Raw genomic sequence first — 16,136 nt, forward strand, 5'->3', positions numbered from 1 at the left:
ATATTCATATTTAAAAACCCGGTCGAAAGGGACATGAAAGAGAGCCTGCAGCGCCCTTCTTCCTCTGTGGTGTCTGTGTAAAATAAGGTTGAACATGCAAACAGCACACCTAGTGGCATGAAGTGCAAATGCAGTCATGGCGTCGTTTGTGCGCCGCGGTTTGAATGGGAATAGGCGAACAAGGCGGCCGCCTAGGGCGCAGTGTAGAGCGGAGGGCGCCGTGGCCGTACAAGGGGCACCCCGACCCGAAACTCCGTGTTAGCACTGCTCTGCGCCGCTCCGACGCTGCATTTGAGTACCCCCCCCCCGCACCCCACCCCCGGTCTCGTCTCGTCTCGATCTCGTGGACTCGATCTCGTGAGACATCTCGTCTCGTGGAATTTGTGTCTCGTCCCACCCCTAAAAAATAGCCTAGGGCTTAAAGGGTTAAAGAAACATTCACAAGTAACATAAGACACATCAACCTTGCCTGAACAAAATAAAGACTTTTCATAAGCAACAACAACAAAAACAAAAATTCAGTGCAGTGACTGGGAAAATGACATGGTCTTCAGACAATAGAATTGTTTTCAGACTGCAGCTTCTACTGTCCAACAGCAATCGAAGTTACAGAAGCAGTTTCAAACATCACAAAGTCTGTAATAACAAGAAGCAATATGTACACAGTGAACACAATTGAACCTGATGTGCAAAGAGCATTTAAAAAGTGTCCCAGTTTAGAAAACTTAAAGAGAAGTCCAATGACTTTATTCGCACAGTTTCTTCTTGAGGACCTGCACCTTTGTGGAGAGCTTCTTCCCATCCAAATCCATGAGCACTTTTGATTAATACTCGAACTTGTACTTCAGGTCCTTGGGATAGCTGAAGTTCAGACAGTATGTCACGCCAAGCCAAGAGTGTAATGCCACTTGCCACGTCTCTCAAATCTTGGAGCACTGAGCATCCTTCAACAATGATGCCAACATCCTCGGGTGGACCTGTAGCGTCAGCTTCTTCACTCTGGATGACGTACACGGCCAAAATGGTTCTGTCCATATCACAGCTTTCTTGAAGATCGACATCCGTGAAATGGCAAAAAGATTCAATCAATCAATAAAATGCCATCACAGATGTTTGAGGATTCATTTCTATATAAATAAAAGGAGGACTGAAACTTAGAGCAGCAGTTTTAGTGAGCGTAGTGAATGTGCGGATTATAACGTGTCCACCAAAGTGTTTTTGAGGTTGTTGGATTGTGTATTTGATGAGTTTGACGAGGGGAACCAAAAATTAGCATCCACTTCCATTGTGTCCGTCGCGAAAGCCTTCCCCGACTCACCTCTGAATAAACAACAGCTCGCCCTCACAAAAACAGTAAGTATGCTGTTCGAAATGACGAAGGAATTGCACTAAATGGGCCAATTTGCCAAAATGTTGAAGTATCGCTTTAAATGTTGTGGTTCTGTTGACCTCTGAACTGAAAGGTTTGCTTACGGCTGCCGCGCCATGCGCAGTACGGCTCATTGTTTCTGGGGCAACCGAAGGCTACACAGCAACCTTCTTCTTCCAGTTTAGTGCAAAATGGACGAATGCCTATCAGATGAAGATGTTGTGGACGAGAACGTTGAATATGAAGTTTCGAGCCAGAGTATACAGACGAAGAGCACATCGAAAGGGGAGCTGTGGGAGGGCTGTGGGTGGAGAGGCTGAGCGGATCATGATGAAATATTGGTGAAACTAATGAGTTTTTGGACAATTAAAGCTGTTTTAGGAGCGGCGTTACCGATGCCCCGTCTGCTAGACGTATACGGATGTCTGCCGCTTGATTTTGGATCTAAATTTCTCCCAAAGCACTGTTCGGATCAGAAAAGCCTTCTGGGCGAGTATGTTGTTTTACTTCATCTCTACAAACAACGTGAAAGCTGTTCAAACCGTACTTTCCCTTTAAGTCTAGATTACTTCATATTTAGTAAAAATGAAATCTTGAATTTTTGTTTTTTGACTACATAACTATATCAATGCATCTTCTATATTACTTTTGAGGCTGGCTCTGATTACAACTATAAATATTCATGGTCCCAATTTATAAACCAACAACTGGCAATTCACTGTTGGGTGTTATATTCAGTAAGATAATTTACAAGTAAGCAGATAAGAGCTCTAAAGTTGAGATTTCAGTGACATTTCTATTTGGAATCTGTTCTGAACTATTCACATCAAGTTCAAAATGATATCACACACTGTGAATAAATCCATCAATCCATCAGTAAGCTGAGCTAAGACATTCAAATAAACCCATCAAAAATGTTGGATTTATTTTTTCGCATCACAAAATCTTGGCAGTGCTTAGTGAGGAATCTTGCAACTTACCAAGTGCTCCTTGATGAGGTTGTCTGGCTTCTCATTCAAGTACAGGCACACAGCTTTCAGAACGCGTTCCCGCCTCACTTCAACACTGGGATTCTGTGGGACACCAAATTGTATTTTAACTTATAAGTTACATTCAGGTTAAATTTAAAGGTAAAAAAGGAAAAAAATAAAATAACACATTTATTAACAAAAAAAATCAATAAAAATGAAAGGACTACACAGAGGCCTAAATCATCCTCTTGCTTTAATTTCATCCATACATCCATTTTCTACCACTTTCCCTGAGGAAAAAAAGAAAAAACTAAACTGCTCGGGAAAACGAAACTTAAAAACGCCCGAATTAAAAAAAAAAAAAAAAAAAAAAAAAAACGAGCCTGCAGTGTCTTGTTGAGCACTGAGCAGAATGAAATACAGTCCTTCTTGCCCAATGACGATTTTCCATCAGCACGAGTACGAATAATGACAGATAAAGCTCGGGCTATACTCTGATTCGGCAAAAATGCATAATCTGCAACAAGTAGTCGGCTCACCCATAAGAACCTGCTTAAAACATACTCCATCATTATATAAATACTTGCATACATATTGTGTTGTATTAGGAATATATGTAGAGTTTTAAACTTACCAATTCACAGATGGATGGTGATGGAGATTTTCCAAATCACATGTCACAGATGAGGCAAAACGATGGCGCTAATCGCCACTGGAGTCAACAGCGCATGTGCAAGTACGGAAAGCGCATGGGGACAATCTTCATTCACTTAAAGGGATGGTGCGTTTTAAGCAAGTGGGTTACGTTGGTTTTAAACAGCTTTATTTAATAACCTTAACATGACACATTTTTATTTAAATGCAACAAAATGTACTTGTGTTGACTTTCAAAATGTAATAAGTAGGAGTAAATTCACCATAAAGAACTTATTTAATTTGAACAACACCAGTGTTTCATTTCTTTGACTGTACCGGAGTCGAGACACCTGGACCAACCTGACCACCAAGGGGGGGGGGGGGGGGGGGGGGGGGGGAGTCTAGACCACAGCTACTAGTAGTGCATCTTCTATAAGCTCATCTGTGCTTGTAAACATTGCTCTTCAGAGAGCAGGTTGGTTACAGATTAATAGCTCGCCTTCGTCTTCTGAATAAGCCTTTATCGTGTTCCAATAAATGATTGGAGACATCAACGACCGACTAATAACTTGTAAATCCTTAAATTCAGAATCAATGTCCGCGCTAACACACTCCCCCATCTCCCAGTTATTCATGAAACACTTTTCGGCGACATTGTGATATATCTGATTTACAGGTTTGTGTGTGTCTAGACAGAAGCTGAGTGGCTGGTTACTAATTTAAAGCAAACGTATAACTAATATTTTTAGTTCCACTGCACGAACCAAGGAGAAATCCTGCTTCCTGTTCACACAGACTGCAGCAATTAGGATCAAAATGTCCAGCGACGCTCTGAAATGGAACGTTTTCAGCTGCTGATTAACAAGAGATGATTTTTCTCTAATTAGCTCAATCAGCTTATCCTGTGATTTACCGCAGGTGCCATCATTACTCCTCATCCAGGCTTTAAATATTCAGCAGGGGAGCCGAGCGGCGCGATCCTGTCTGGTTGTTTGCGGTTTGACAGATTTGCTGCAGCAGTGCAGCGGCACTTCAGCAAGTCACAGCTGCAGTTTTATTTTCTCCCTTCCGAGGCCTTCAAAGTTATGAAAGTGCACATCTGTTGAGCACATGAGAGTTTAATCCTTTATTTTTTCCCTCTCTCTCTCTCTCTCTCTCTCTCGCTCTCTCTCTGGTTCCAGGTCACCTGCCAGTTCTGGGGATTGTGGCCGTGGGTTCCGGCTTGGCGCTCATCATCTTCGGCATCTCCAGTTTCCTCATTTACAGGTGAGTTGCAAACGCACCGCGGTTTCTTTGTCTTCTTTGATTTCCTCTCTTTCTTTTAAATCGCTTCAATCTCCTCGCACGACGTTCGGAACGGGATTTACGGATCACGCCGCCATAGGTGCTTGCGTGCTATTTACATGACAGTTGCCGCGGTAACGGCTCAGCAGGCGAGGACGGTAAAGCGGCGGGTGAGCTCACGAACCGGCCCAGGCGTCGCGGAGCGCCACTCTCACCTCGCCATCATTACCCCGTCGGTTAACTTTTCCCCTGGCTGATGAAACGGCGCCCGCTTTAAATAATTCCCACGCCGCTGATGTCAGGAGAAAACGTCAGTCCGGCCCGTTTGTTTGTTGTTTTTGCCTCTCTTGAAGGATTACACGCCTGTCTTGTTTGTAGGCCGCCGTAAGTCGTTTGGCGTATGAAAACCCTGTGAAATCCAATTAGAAGGAGCCAAAATCAGCCCGTTCGCTCTCACTGTGGAACAAACCTTTGCACAGAAGAAATGGAGTCATGAAAACAGTGAAGCGAGTTCTCCAGGCTCTGAAAGTCAGATTTCACAGAGATTTACCTCAGAAATAATTTAACATGGCGTTACAGGCTGTATTTGTCTCTGTTGAATGTGTTTTTTTTTTTTTTTTTTCTGTTTTCCACTGGCACAAGTTTCCACTTTCTATTTGAAAGCATCACTTCAAACCAACCTCTCTAAGCTCATCGAAACGAGGATAAATATTATTTTATGATATAACAGTTCCAGGGTTTTGAATTACATGTCTGATCCCTCAGAATCTTTATCCATATTAAGTTTGTAGTCGCTGCCCTGAAGCCTCTGCCTGCCTCCAAAGTGGAGAAGCAGGGACACTGTGTTAAATGTGTGGATTGCCTCCAGTTCTTTCATTCATTTCTTAAAGTTAACAATGATTAGCCACTCGTTATTCTTTTCTTTCAAGTATTAAGTGAAATTTAGAATTTTTGAGTCTGTGGCGTATTGCCAGACGTGATGAGAGTCAGTATCCATCTGAATGCACCTGCTGCCTGAAAACTTCACTGTGAGCAAATACTCTCATGAAAATATATACAAACTAGAATTTGGCACTCGGAGAGCGCAGACCTCCGCCACAGGTCAAGTCAGTCACCAAGCCGCACCGCATGCCGCACGCCCCCTGTCGGCGGGCCTGCCCAACTGTGTGAAAGACTGCCCTATCTCTCAATGATAAAGAATCCTTTAAAAAAATTCCTGGATCCAGACAGTGATCCGGATCTTCACCAAAATTTAATGGATTCTAAGTTAGCCCAAGACCCACCTTTCCACAAAGTTTCATTGCAATCCGTCCATTCCTTTTCCGTAATGTTGCTAACAAACCAACCAACCAACAAACCGACGTGATTACATAACCTCCTGGCGGAGGTAATAACTTATTTAGGATTTCTATACGGCATTGTTTTACTTGCCGGGTCCACTCAGGATGAAATTGGACTGGATCTGACTCCTCAACCAAAAGGTGTTTGACACCTCTGATATGCTAGCATCCATTAGCACGCTAGCATCCATTAGCAACTCCTCGTCTGCAACGAGCAACATTTATTACCACACGAACACACACTAAAATACCGAAAAATGGTCCCATTGAGTACCAGTACTGATTCCCAATTAAAGGAGTATAGAGGAGTTTTTGAAGGACGGTGGACCTTGAACTTTCTAAGACTCGGCTTACTCAGTCATCTCAAAAGTATTGAACCAGGTCAACTGGATGTGGTCACATGTCTCGAAGTGGTGAAACATCTTTAAGACCAGGTCCAGTTGACCTGGTTCGATGTCTTTGAGTCTGAGATGTCTCCTACCTGGATAAATGAGACTGTGTGGACCGTGTACTGAGATTTACTTTCACTGACCTTTTATACAGTTCACATGAAGCTGTTTAAAATTTTGTGAAATACCTTCAAAAATGGTTTTTAAACCACTCGAAACTTTGCTCACTGAATAACTACCTTCAGATATTTCCTTGTTTGATCCAAAAAAGACAAGTCTAAGGTTGAAGTTGTTTCCTTTGCTGTTAAAGATCAACATTCTCATTGGCACAATGCACCGTCTCTCAATCAAAAAGTCACAGGTGCGATCCCCGGGATCCCCCTTGCTGTGTAAAGTGGGCCTCAGTCTTCTTGCCACAGTTGGACCCTTATAAAACGTGTTCAAATCCAGAAGCTTTTTCATTTTTCTCCTTTATTAATCATCAACTTTCTTGATGAAATGTTGACTTGCTGCCCGGCGTGTCCCCAAAGCAGCTCTCAAGAGACTTCCTATGTAGGTGGTCATAATGTTATGGCTGATCGGTGTGTGCGATCAGAGGATTCTCAAAAACTCTTGCTCGCCTGCCTCGATTGGGATTTAGAGAAACTAATCTCATTTCATTGGGTGAAATCCTCCACATAAAACCGACTGGAGCTGAAAATAAGCAGGACTTGGCGTTGTGTGATTAAGCCTTTGACTGAGTGTTGCTGTTTAATCGTTACCTGCTGTCTTCAGTGGCCCGTTGCTTCGCCGACGGTTAACGGCTGGGCTGTAAAAACAAATCTGAATGAAACGGTGTGTCCCACGTGGCTCCGTCTCCATGTTTGTGTCGCGGCATTTTAAGCCCTGTAATGAAAATAAGAAGGATCTCACGCTCGCTCCCAGCAATCACCCGAGGCTTTTTAGGCCGCGGGAAATGTCACGGGGATTTTCAGCATGTAATGGAAGAAAATTAATGTTTCTATTTTCCTCTCTTTCGTCACCTTTCTTCACCCCAAGGTATCCAAAGACAGTTAACGACACTGTCCTCCTGTAAAGTGTTCAGAGGGGAGACTTTGTTCAATCTCACTAACCAATCAGTGTGATCACCTGTAATACTGACCATCAACTAACACAGTCCAGTGTTAATCAATCACCAGCCAATCACGATGGATTTTTTTAAGAGGAATGGTGGAAGAAAGACAGCGGAGCGGCTTTCCACCCGAGGTAAATCCACTAATTCTGAATCTGACTTAATCATGACAATAATTTAATACCTACCAGATATTTAAAGGCCAAGTGGGGGATTTATTTAAGGAGATTTAACACCTTCCTCTGTGTCTTTTTCAGCTTTGTGTCCATCGAGCGCAGGACGACTTCCCAGCTGGCTAGTTTTCCCGGACTTTTAGACAGTGAGTTTTTATTAAATATGTATTTATGTGATTCTAAAAAAACTTCTGAAGTGTATATTTCTGTGATGGGAATCGAACAGGCACATTCTGTGTTACATTTTGACCGTCTTTTTTTAAACTTTCTGCACTGGTTTCGCGGTATTTACATCAGTCGTCTCGGTCAGACTCAGGTTTTGCCATTTCCATGTAAATGGACATCATTTTCAAAACGTTGCCATGTAAACTCGTAACTTTTCTGAAACAAATATGTTTTACTTGAAACACTGTTGTGTAAACTTGACCTGGTCTTCAGCCTGATTCATTATTGCCCGACTTAAATAAAAACACAACTTCTCAGGATTTAAACGTTGTGCTTTTTTGTCTGTTCGATAGCGAGAGCTAACAAACGACTTCCTGTTTTTGCAGACAATGGCGTCGTTTTGCTGATGGACAACGAGGGGAATCTCTTTACGTCTGTCAAATGGATCAACCCGTCTTCTCTACACCACTAAAGGTTTCTCTGAATTTAGCTTAGGCCAGTCGATCTGATCAATTCCTCACATTAAGGAGCAATGAAGTGGTCTCAGACAGAAATAACGAGTGTTTTCTCTATTTTTATATGAAATATTGATAGAAAATATAATTTTTAAAGAATGTATGTTCTTCTGGTATCAAATTTATATTCCTTGAGAAAAGTAATTCTCTGTTAAAATGAAAACTAGAACCACGATTTGTTAAGGAAGGCGTCCTTCTGGAGCATTACTGGTGTATTTTATATCGGCAGAACATGGAAAGTTTGCCAGCGCGGAATATGCAGAAAAAATCTGTTTGGAATTAATGTGCAACTGAATAAAGAAACCTGTGTCATGAATCACCTGGTTGTTTGTACTGCTTCGTGATGAAAGGTAATTTAGCACCAGCCTCAACATGATTAATCAGGAAGATTTTAGAAAGTAGCTTTTTTTTTCAACGTTTTCTATTTCCATTTTTCCAGTAAAGTGCACATGAAGAAACAGTGTGCAAAAATATCTAAAAGTATGTGCAACACGACTGAGTTCGTGAGGTCCAGGAATTTTACATATACGGCTCGTCCTGATGCTGCATGCTCAGTGAAATGTTTGAAAACCTTCACATCATCTTCACTCAACACCTCCTGTGATCCGGAGCTGGAACGGTGAGGAAAAAAAAAAAAAAAACAGTCCTGTTCCCATCCTTCATAGAGGAGAGTTGTGTGTTTCAGGACTGAGGCTCTGTTAGCTCAACGCTTCACCTGAAAACACGCCGCGTTTGCGTTTTCATTTCGGAAATGCTTCGATTTGACGCAGCAGTGTTTTGGAAATGTTTGGAAAAGGACGTAGTTAGCTAGCAACTGATCTGAGAAGACAGAAACATCAAACAGTCAACAGATCCAGTAATCTAATAACAGTTAGTTGACAAGTTTATTTGTACAACTGAAGCTCAAACTCTTTTTTTTTCTCCGTCCAGAAAACCGTGTTTGCACCGCTTTACCTTCTGCAACATTTTAGCAGCTGGAAAACGCGCCAGCTGACTTGTTGGGTTTGTTTTTGGAGGGCGCAACGCACGCAGCTCGGTCCAAGTAAAAGAACACACATAAATGTTCACATTTCATGGCTGCCGAAGCCGAGTCCCGCAGCACTTCAGGGCGAAGCAGCTGGACGGGTCGGCCCGCGCTCAGTTGATCTTGGAGTGAGGCGGCGGCGGCGGCGGCGGAATCGGTGTGAGTCGATGTTGAGCAGAGCAGCAGAGGCTCTGTTGTTTTAATGGAGGGGTTGGTCCGAGCAGAGGTATTCACAAATGGGACTTATGAAACAATAGGCCCAGTGTGGAGCTCCACACTTTGCCCTTCTGGCTGCCAGAGGTCTCTAAACGAGGTTCCTTAAATAGAAAAGTGCCTCTTTTTTTTTTTTTCCCCCACTGATGGTGGTGGGCTGGTGGAGCTGGAGGGCACCGGTGCTTTAATGGTGTTTCCTCCCCTCACCATGATGGGGCGGTTCGGGGTTTTCTGCAGACGTAAACAAGCTTCCCTTAAAGTTTCTGCCTGTCCCGGTGAGAAAGCGGCAGAAGGAGACGGGTTTTGAGGCCAGCCCTGATGGTTTGGGGTTGGGGGTGGGGGGGGGCTGATACCGGCGATATGCAAACGCTGCAATAATTTCCTGCCACCATCTGGAAGTGTTTTACACCTTTTAGATTGGTTTGGAATGTGCGGCCTCGGCTCATTTTTCATGTCTAAGTGTTTTAAACAGAAAGAGAATCCCCCCACACCGCCCCTGAAAAAAAAAAAAAAAAAAGACAAAACAACTCACTAAAAAAAAGCGATAGTTTCCAGAATTATTGCCACTTTATTTCTGAACATGTTTGACTGGAGATCGTTAGGTGTCAGAGGTACAGCAGCTCCTGACAGATCCGTCCCAGATGTGTCGACTGGCTGGAATGCTTCGCCGTCTGTGTGGCGGCTGCCCGTCAGACCGATGCCGATAAAATAACAGACGTCTGAAATATCGCGGACGGGAAGATGATGGGATTGATTCCCAGACGTTAGGAACTTTAATTTTGCCGGCTCTATCGGCTTCGTAACGTCCGACCGTCACGCGCCTAAACGACGTTAAGGGAACCGAACCGTTACCTGTTGATGCAGCTGTTGAGACTGTTTTTGAGAAATGTAGCCGCTTTTAAAACCGATCCAGTCGTAAAACACTGCAAAATGATATTTACTGTCAGACTCTGGACTATAATCACACACACGTGCGCCATCAGTCTCCTTACGTCAATTCTTCTGGTTGGAAGAGGCCGTCGTTTCTACGGTTCTTGGACCGGGGACTACTTTTGCCACCATGCTAGCTCCGAGGCAAGGTCAGCACACGTGAGTCCAGCTGGGTTTAAAATAGAGCGAGTGGGAGTTCGACTGGATTCTAATCATTGCTTATTTGTTCTATTTGTTTCTAACAGTAGAAAGACCCGTGAGTCATCGGAGCAAGTCTCCACGGCGTCGCTTTATTTCAGAGTGGAAGATTTAAAGAAGCTTTAGCTTGAATACAGTACAGAGAGTGGACTTTCAATCAGTTCAAATATATATATTTTTTCTTTTCCGTTTTCAATGTTTCTTCTGTTTCTTCCGAATCGACTCATGTCGATTCGGAAGAAACGGAAGAAACACTGAAAACGGTGTAGTTGGTCTGTCGGTCCACTAGTGGGTGCTGTTTTTCTAATGACACCACACACGCATGTGTGCAGAGAATAATAAGAAATTAAATCAGAAATTTGACAGTCTGGTGACCATTTATTCACCTTGAGGATTCATAGCACGATCATCCTTTGGTGAAGTATTAATTTTCAGATCTGGTGGCTTCACTGCACTGCAGTATAGGTATTTACTGTCAAATGTTGCTCCATATGTCTGCATTTACTTCAAACAAGGGGCTCTTTGTCCCGGACGATTACCAAATCTGCTCCAGGGGAAGTACTTTTCCATCTCACCGATCCTCAACGAGTGCACCATGTGGACCAAAAAATGTTAAAATCTCATAAAAAAAAAAAAAAAAAAAAAAGTGAACCCGGGCCGGCATGCATCATCTCACGTACATGACTGAATGCAAAGGCAGGAGCATGACGTTCTGTGTAATCTGATCTGAGATCAGTGCCTCAGGAAACGCCAGCAGAAATCAAGGAGATCAAACAGATTCCAGCAGACGAGATCAGTGATTTCCTACAGACCGAATCTACGGGAAATAAAGCCGAGAGTTCACAGACCACCTTGAGACAACTGCTGACAAAAAATGAGCTTTTTGCCCGCTGGTGCAGCACCAAGCTGATCTACGTCACCTGAAACACTTCTTCCTTTGCAGCGTCCTTGATGGTTTCGCCACCATTTTTTTTTTTTGTCCTCTTTGTAGGAAACTGAAGCTGGAGAAGGAGCTGGCTGGGATGCTGTGGAGGATTCGCTGGGAGGATCTTCAGTTCGAGAGCCCCAATAAATACCACAAGCGAGCGGGCAGTCGGCTCACCCTCTCACAGGTAGACAGACACCGGCAGTCCTGCTGGACCTCAGACTTCTGGCAAGAGGCAACAAAATAAGGTGGAAACCAAGCATACGGTGTAGTTTGGTAAAAGGTTCACCTTTTTCACTTTTCACAAAAATGTTCATTTAGTTTCAGTCATTCTCTTCTATAAGAAATATAATTTAAGGTTGTTGTAGTCTGTTTTTAGTCATCACATTAGTTTCAGTTTGAATCAATAAAGTATTTTAGAGATTTAAGTTGAGTAAATATTTAGATAATTTAGTTGACTAAAATCAAAATGATCACGAAGTGCAGATTTAAAATAGATTTACGCTTAGCCTTCTCTGTTTCATAGGGTCAGAAAAGCAATCATCTGCTTTAACAGAGAGTTTCAGAAATACTGTCCCAGTTTATTATTATTATTAGTATTATAATCCTATTTTGCTGCTTCATGAGAAGAAGCGCCTGATATCAAATCATATTTAAACTGTTATAATTATGTTGTAGATTTCGACTTAATTGCATTCATGTGTTTGGGGAAATTTTAAACTGAACAACTCCGCTGTTCAGAAATCTGTAGATAAATGACAATGTTGTCCTCATAAGTCCAACATAATGATGCATTTAAAGTGGATATAATTGATCGACAGCAGTTCTGTCTGCAGTAAACACTGCGGTTTTATGTTGCTCGGCAACCACTTAATGTAGTTTAATGAGCATTAATTTTCCCACTTCAAATGGAACAAAGTTGATTTATGATAAAGTGCATTAACAAGTTCACATCAGGTTAAAAAAAAAAATCACATTACTTATTTTTCCCACCTGGAAGTGGGACTGTTCCGTTTTCCCAGTTCCTCGTGAATTCATCAAAAGACACTGGTTCTGTTGTGGATGTTGGTTTTCATCCAGCTGCGTGTCAGATCCGTCAGTCACAACCCTTCTCTGTTCACCTGGCCTTCCCCACATTTGTAGCTCCTCCACAAAAAAAAAAAAGCGGTCTGAATGTGCGGGTGAGCCGATTCCTGCATGATATCAGCGCGGAGCTGGAGCTGGCGCTGGGCAGGGCGCCGCTGGCCGCCGGCCACCGTGTGATTAACAGGTTGTTCACTTGGACGGTAACTCGGGACGTGTTTGCCAGCGCGACAGCCTCAACACTGGCTCTGATTCATACGGAGCTGATTATCAGCCTGTAATCGAGGACGTTTGGAGTTGAAAGCCTCACTCTGTTTACCTGTTCTGGTTTAAAAAGAAAAAAAACACACAGTTTGTGTTTTGTTTTTGTTTTTTTTTTTCTCCGAAAGGCTCAAGAACAGGCGAGCCAAACACATTTCAGTTCAGAGGCCACTTTCAGCCCAGTCTCATGTGGAGAGGCCTGGACTGGTGAAACAGTGCAATTATAACCTTTAAATTTTGAATTGAAAGTTTTTCTCTGATGCAGATGATGAAAATATTGAAATTCTGCATAAAAAGAAAATTGTAATGATTGTAATTGTGCAAAACACACACTTCTCCTGTAGCTGTTGCATTCTGGGTGATTTTTTTTTTAACTAACCCCACTCCAGCGATATCCTTTGTGAGTTTACACATTCCTGAAACATTCCCGGCGTTTTTTTTCCCCCCTTCTTTTCTCCCCTCAGTTTCATATTAAATGATTGTTAAAATAAGCCCCCGTCTGCCCCCGTCCGCCTGCCTCTAATACCCCTTCCCGCTCTCCGGGTGTGGGTCTCTCCGCGGCGTCTCCTCCAGGCTCGTGCGGGCGTTCACCAGAAGCACATGCACGCACACACCTTTTTCATTACCCGCTCCCCGCTGCAGTTTCCCGGGATAATCCGTGTGTGTGTGTGTGTGTGTCTGGAAAAAACACTGCAGGTTTTTTTCCAAAGCCATGTATTTTCCAGCGTGCCGCGCGTTGCCAGTATTTGCATTTTGTGCAAATGTGTAGCCGACTGTGTTGGCTGTCTGTACGCAGCGCGCCCACTTGAATCTGATTCAGTGTGTGTGCGCTGCAGACATTCGCCCAAGGACTCCAGCTGGAAACTGAAAACTCTTTTATGCTCGCTGATAGAAGTAAAAGGCAATTTATTTCTTTTTTTTTTTTTTTGTGAATAAAACATAATGTCAGCAGTTGAACTTTTTTTTTTTTATGAAGCCGGAGCGCTTTCTTCGATGAGCACAATGTAATCCTCTCCGCTTTAATCTGCACACACTGACGATTTCTCCCTCCCCTCCCTCACTTTTCCCTCTCCACCTTTCTCAGAGAGGCTCCAGCTACGGCTCCTTGATAACTGCCCATGGAAAATATCAGCTATTTGCAAAAACGGGCTATTTTAAGGTAAGGCTTAGCGAGTTCTGACATTTTCAACTCCTGCGCACTCCTTTCCCACCACCCACACATGTGCACACTGGCAGAGAAAGCCAGAGAGAGAGAGAGAGAGAGAGAGAGAGTGGGCGAATTTAGGTAGCTGGTTTTAATGTGAGCTGCAGAATGCGTCAGGTTTTTTTTTTTTTTATTATTATTATTCTCTCTTTCCTTCTCCGTTTCTCTGCTCCCCGCCTCGCAGTCTGGACGTGAGCGTCAACTTGTTGCGGCTGTTAATTTGTCCGTTTAACTCAGAGGAGCTGCGACAGAGAGAGGCCTCTGAATAATGAGGCGGGTTGCTTTGTCTCCGGCCCAGTGATGCTGGGTTTTTCTTCCTGTCACGGTGCAGTTTGAACACCGACGGAGGAGGAGGAGGAGGAGGCGATGCTCTTCTGCGATTCGATGCAGGCCACAGGCGATTAAATCTGACAAAACATGCACCAGCGCAGAAAGACCTAAGAGCCTCAGAAAGGAGAAGTTATGCTAATTCTCATCACTTTTTTGGTGAAATTCTCCCAGTTGTGACAAAAGCCTTCATTTACTGATCCTCACACAGCAAACTGCAGATATGATTGTTGCTGAAACAGGCTCCAGATTCAGCTGCCAGACGCTGGATTCCTCTCATCATTTCTTTTTTCGCTGTGCTTTCACGCCTCTCCTTCCACGTCCTGAAATGTGAACTCTCCATGGCTGTGTTGCACACAGGGGAACCTGGTGGCCATCAAGCACGTCAACAAGAAGCGGATCGAGCTGACCAGACAGGTTTTACTGGAACTCAAGCATGTAAGTCGTTCTTCTGTTTTTTTGGCATTATGAATTAATTCCTCACTCTCATATTGTGAATCACTGCTTTTTCTCCTATTTACATGGATTCAGATCACTTTCTGTGAAGAACAGGAGAAACTGACCAACGTTAGCACCAAAAAAGCATCAAACCTTTAAGGAAACAATAATATTATTCAGAGGAACTTAGCAGAAAGAGTTAGTTTCCAACCATTTTTCTTCAGGTGCCAACATTTTCCACATTCCACATAACTTTCTTGGTACACTCTGTCTGTTTTTGTTCGATCAATCTTTTTCTTTAGTCTGACACATTTTTCATATTCATTCGTTAAGTGATGCCTCTGAAAATGGAGTAATACCACTGGTGACCTGTGGGGGCAGTGTTGTGCAGTATCGCTTGTGTGACACCAGTGAAGAGAACAAAGAAGACAGCAGAACTCTTGACTGCGTGTGTGTTAACAGATTCTTGATTAAAAATGAGCACGTCTTCTGCTGGACGTATTGATTAATACCCACACAATAATGTATGACGACGTTTAAAACACACGTTGCAATCGAAGTTAAGGTTATAAAATATATAAATGCCACAAGCAGCAATATGACGGGAAAATAATGATGAGGAAGTATATGATAACAATGATGATGATAATAATAATAACAGGCTGTAGAAAGAAAGAATAATCCACCATTTTGTTGTTTGTTTAAATACAGACTAAAAAGCACTGAGTCATCCACATACATGTGAACGCCACGGTCCACTGGAGGGATTCTTTCATGAGCGTCTCATCAGTAAAGTCCAAACTTGAGTACTCATTGAACCTTTGTAGCTGGATTTGCTCTGAGCAGGAACTCCGACCGACTCAAGACTGGCAGGCAGCTAAAGGAGGATTCAGTCTGTGGTGGTTTAATACTTTCTCTCTGAAATCAAACTCTGATTCTTCCTTCACTGTATTATGAGCCGAACTCGTTTGCTTGACTCACCTCCTTTTATTTGTTCTTCCCTGCTAAACTGCACGCTGACAATGTGTTTTTCTGTTGAACCATTTTACCACAATTCTTCAAAGCCAGTTATTAGTCACTGCGAGTGCTCGCTTGTTGGATCTCTGTTTCCAGGGAAATGAAAGACTTAATTTTTGGCCGCATCTGAGGCGTCTTTGAGCCGGGACGGCCTCGTCGCGCCGCCGTGGCATCGGTCTGGAAACGCAGCCTTTGAAGGATCGTACCTCTGAACAGGCGCTCAGCTATTGTGTTACATTCAACGTTTTTGTGTCGGGGCTTCAATTATTGTCCCTCGGAAGGCAATTTTTCCATTCAGCTGTGAATGTTTATCGCAGAAACGCTCTGTTTGTGCCGCTCTCTCCGAATACTTTCATCGACTTCGCTTTGAAACGTCTTTGAAATCCATTCTGCTTTTTAGTAACAGTACAAACCATCGAGTTACTGAGAGAATACAGCGAGCTGTTCTTCTCTAGTTGATTCTCTTAAACTATAGTTACTTTCATGACTTTACATTAGATCTCTGCTTCAGCGTGGCTTTATTCCACATTTAAACACATGATTCTTTAATGAATTAATGACAA

General features: G+C 43.1%; 1 protein-coding gene and 1 long non-coding RNA gene across 2 annotated transcripts in view; both read left to right on the forward strand.

Moving 5' to 3' along the window:
* Positions 1-16,136, forward strand: part of npr2 (natriuretic peptide receptor 2) — a 64,431-nt gene that overhangs the window by 29,256 nt on the left and 19,039 nt on the right. The window contains 4 exon segments of the mRNA XM_030084761.1: positions 4,158-4,242; positions 11,310-11,430; positions 13,672-13,746; positions 14,479-14,556. Coding sequence (XP_029940621.1) covers positions 4,158-4,242; positions 11,310-11,430; positions 13,672-13,746; positions 14,479-14,556 — 359 coding nt within the window.
* Positions 7,132-8,225, forward strand: LOC115382842 (uncharacterized). Its single transcript, XR_003930598.1, has 3 exons — positions 7,132-7,234; positions 7,358-7,419; positions 7,825-8,225. It is a non-coding gene; the product is annotated as an uncharacterized LOC115382842 (long non-coding RNA).

Source organism: Salarias fasciatus (genome assembly GCF_902148845.1).
Source record: "Salarias fasciatus chromosome 7 unlocalized genomic scaffold, fSalaFa1.1 super_scaffold_4, whole genome shotgun sequence".
In the NCBI taxonomy this organism is placed as follows: Eukaryota; Metazoa; Chordata; class Actinopteri; order Blenniiformes; family Blenniidae; genus Salarias; species Salarias fasciatus.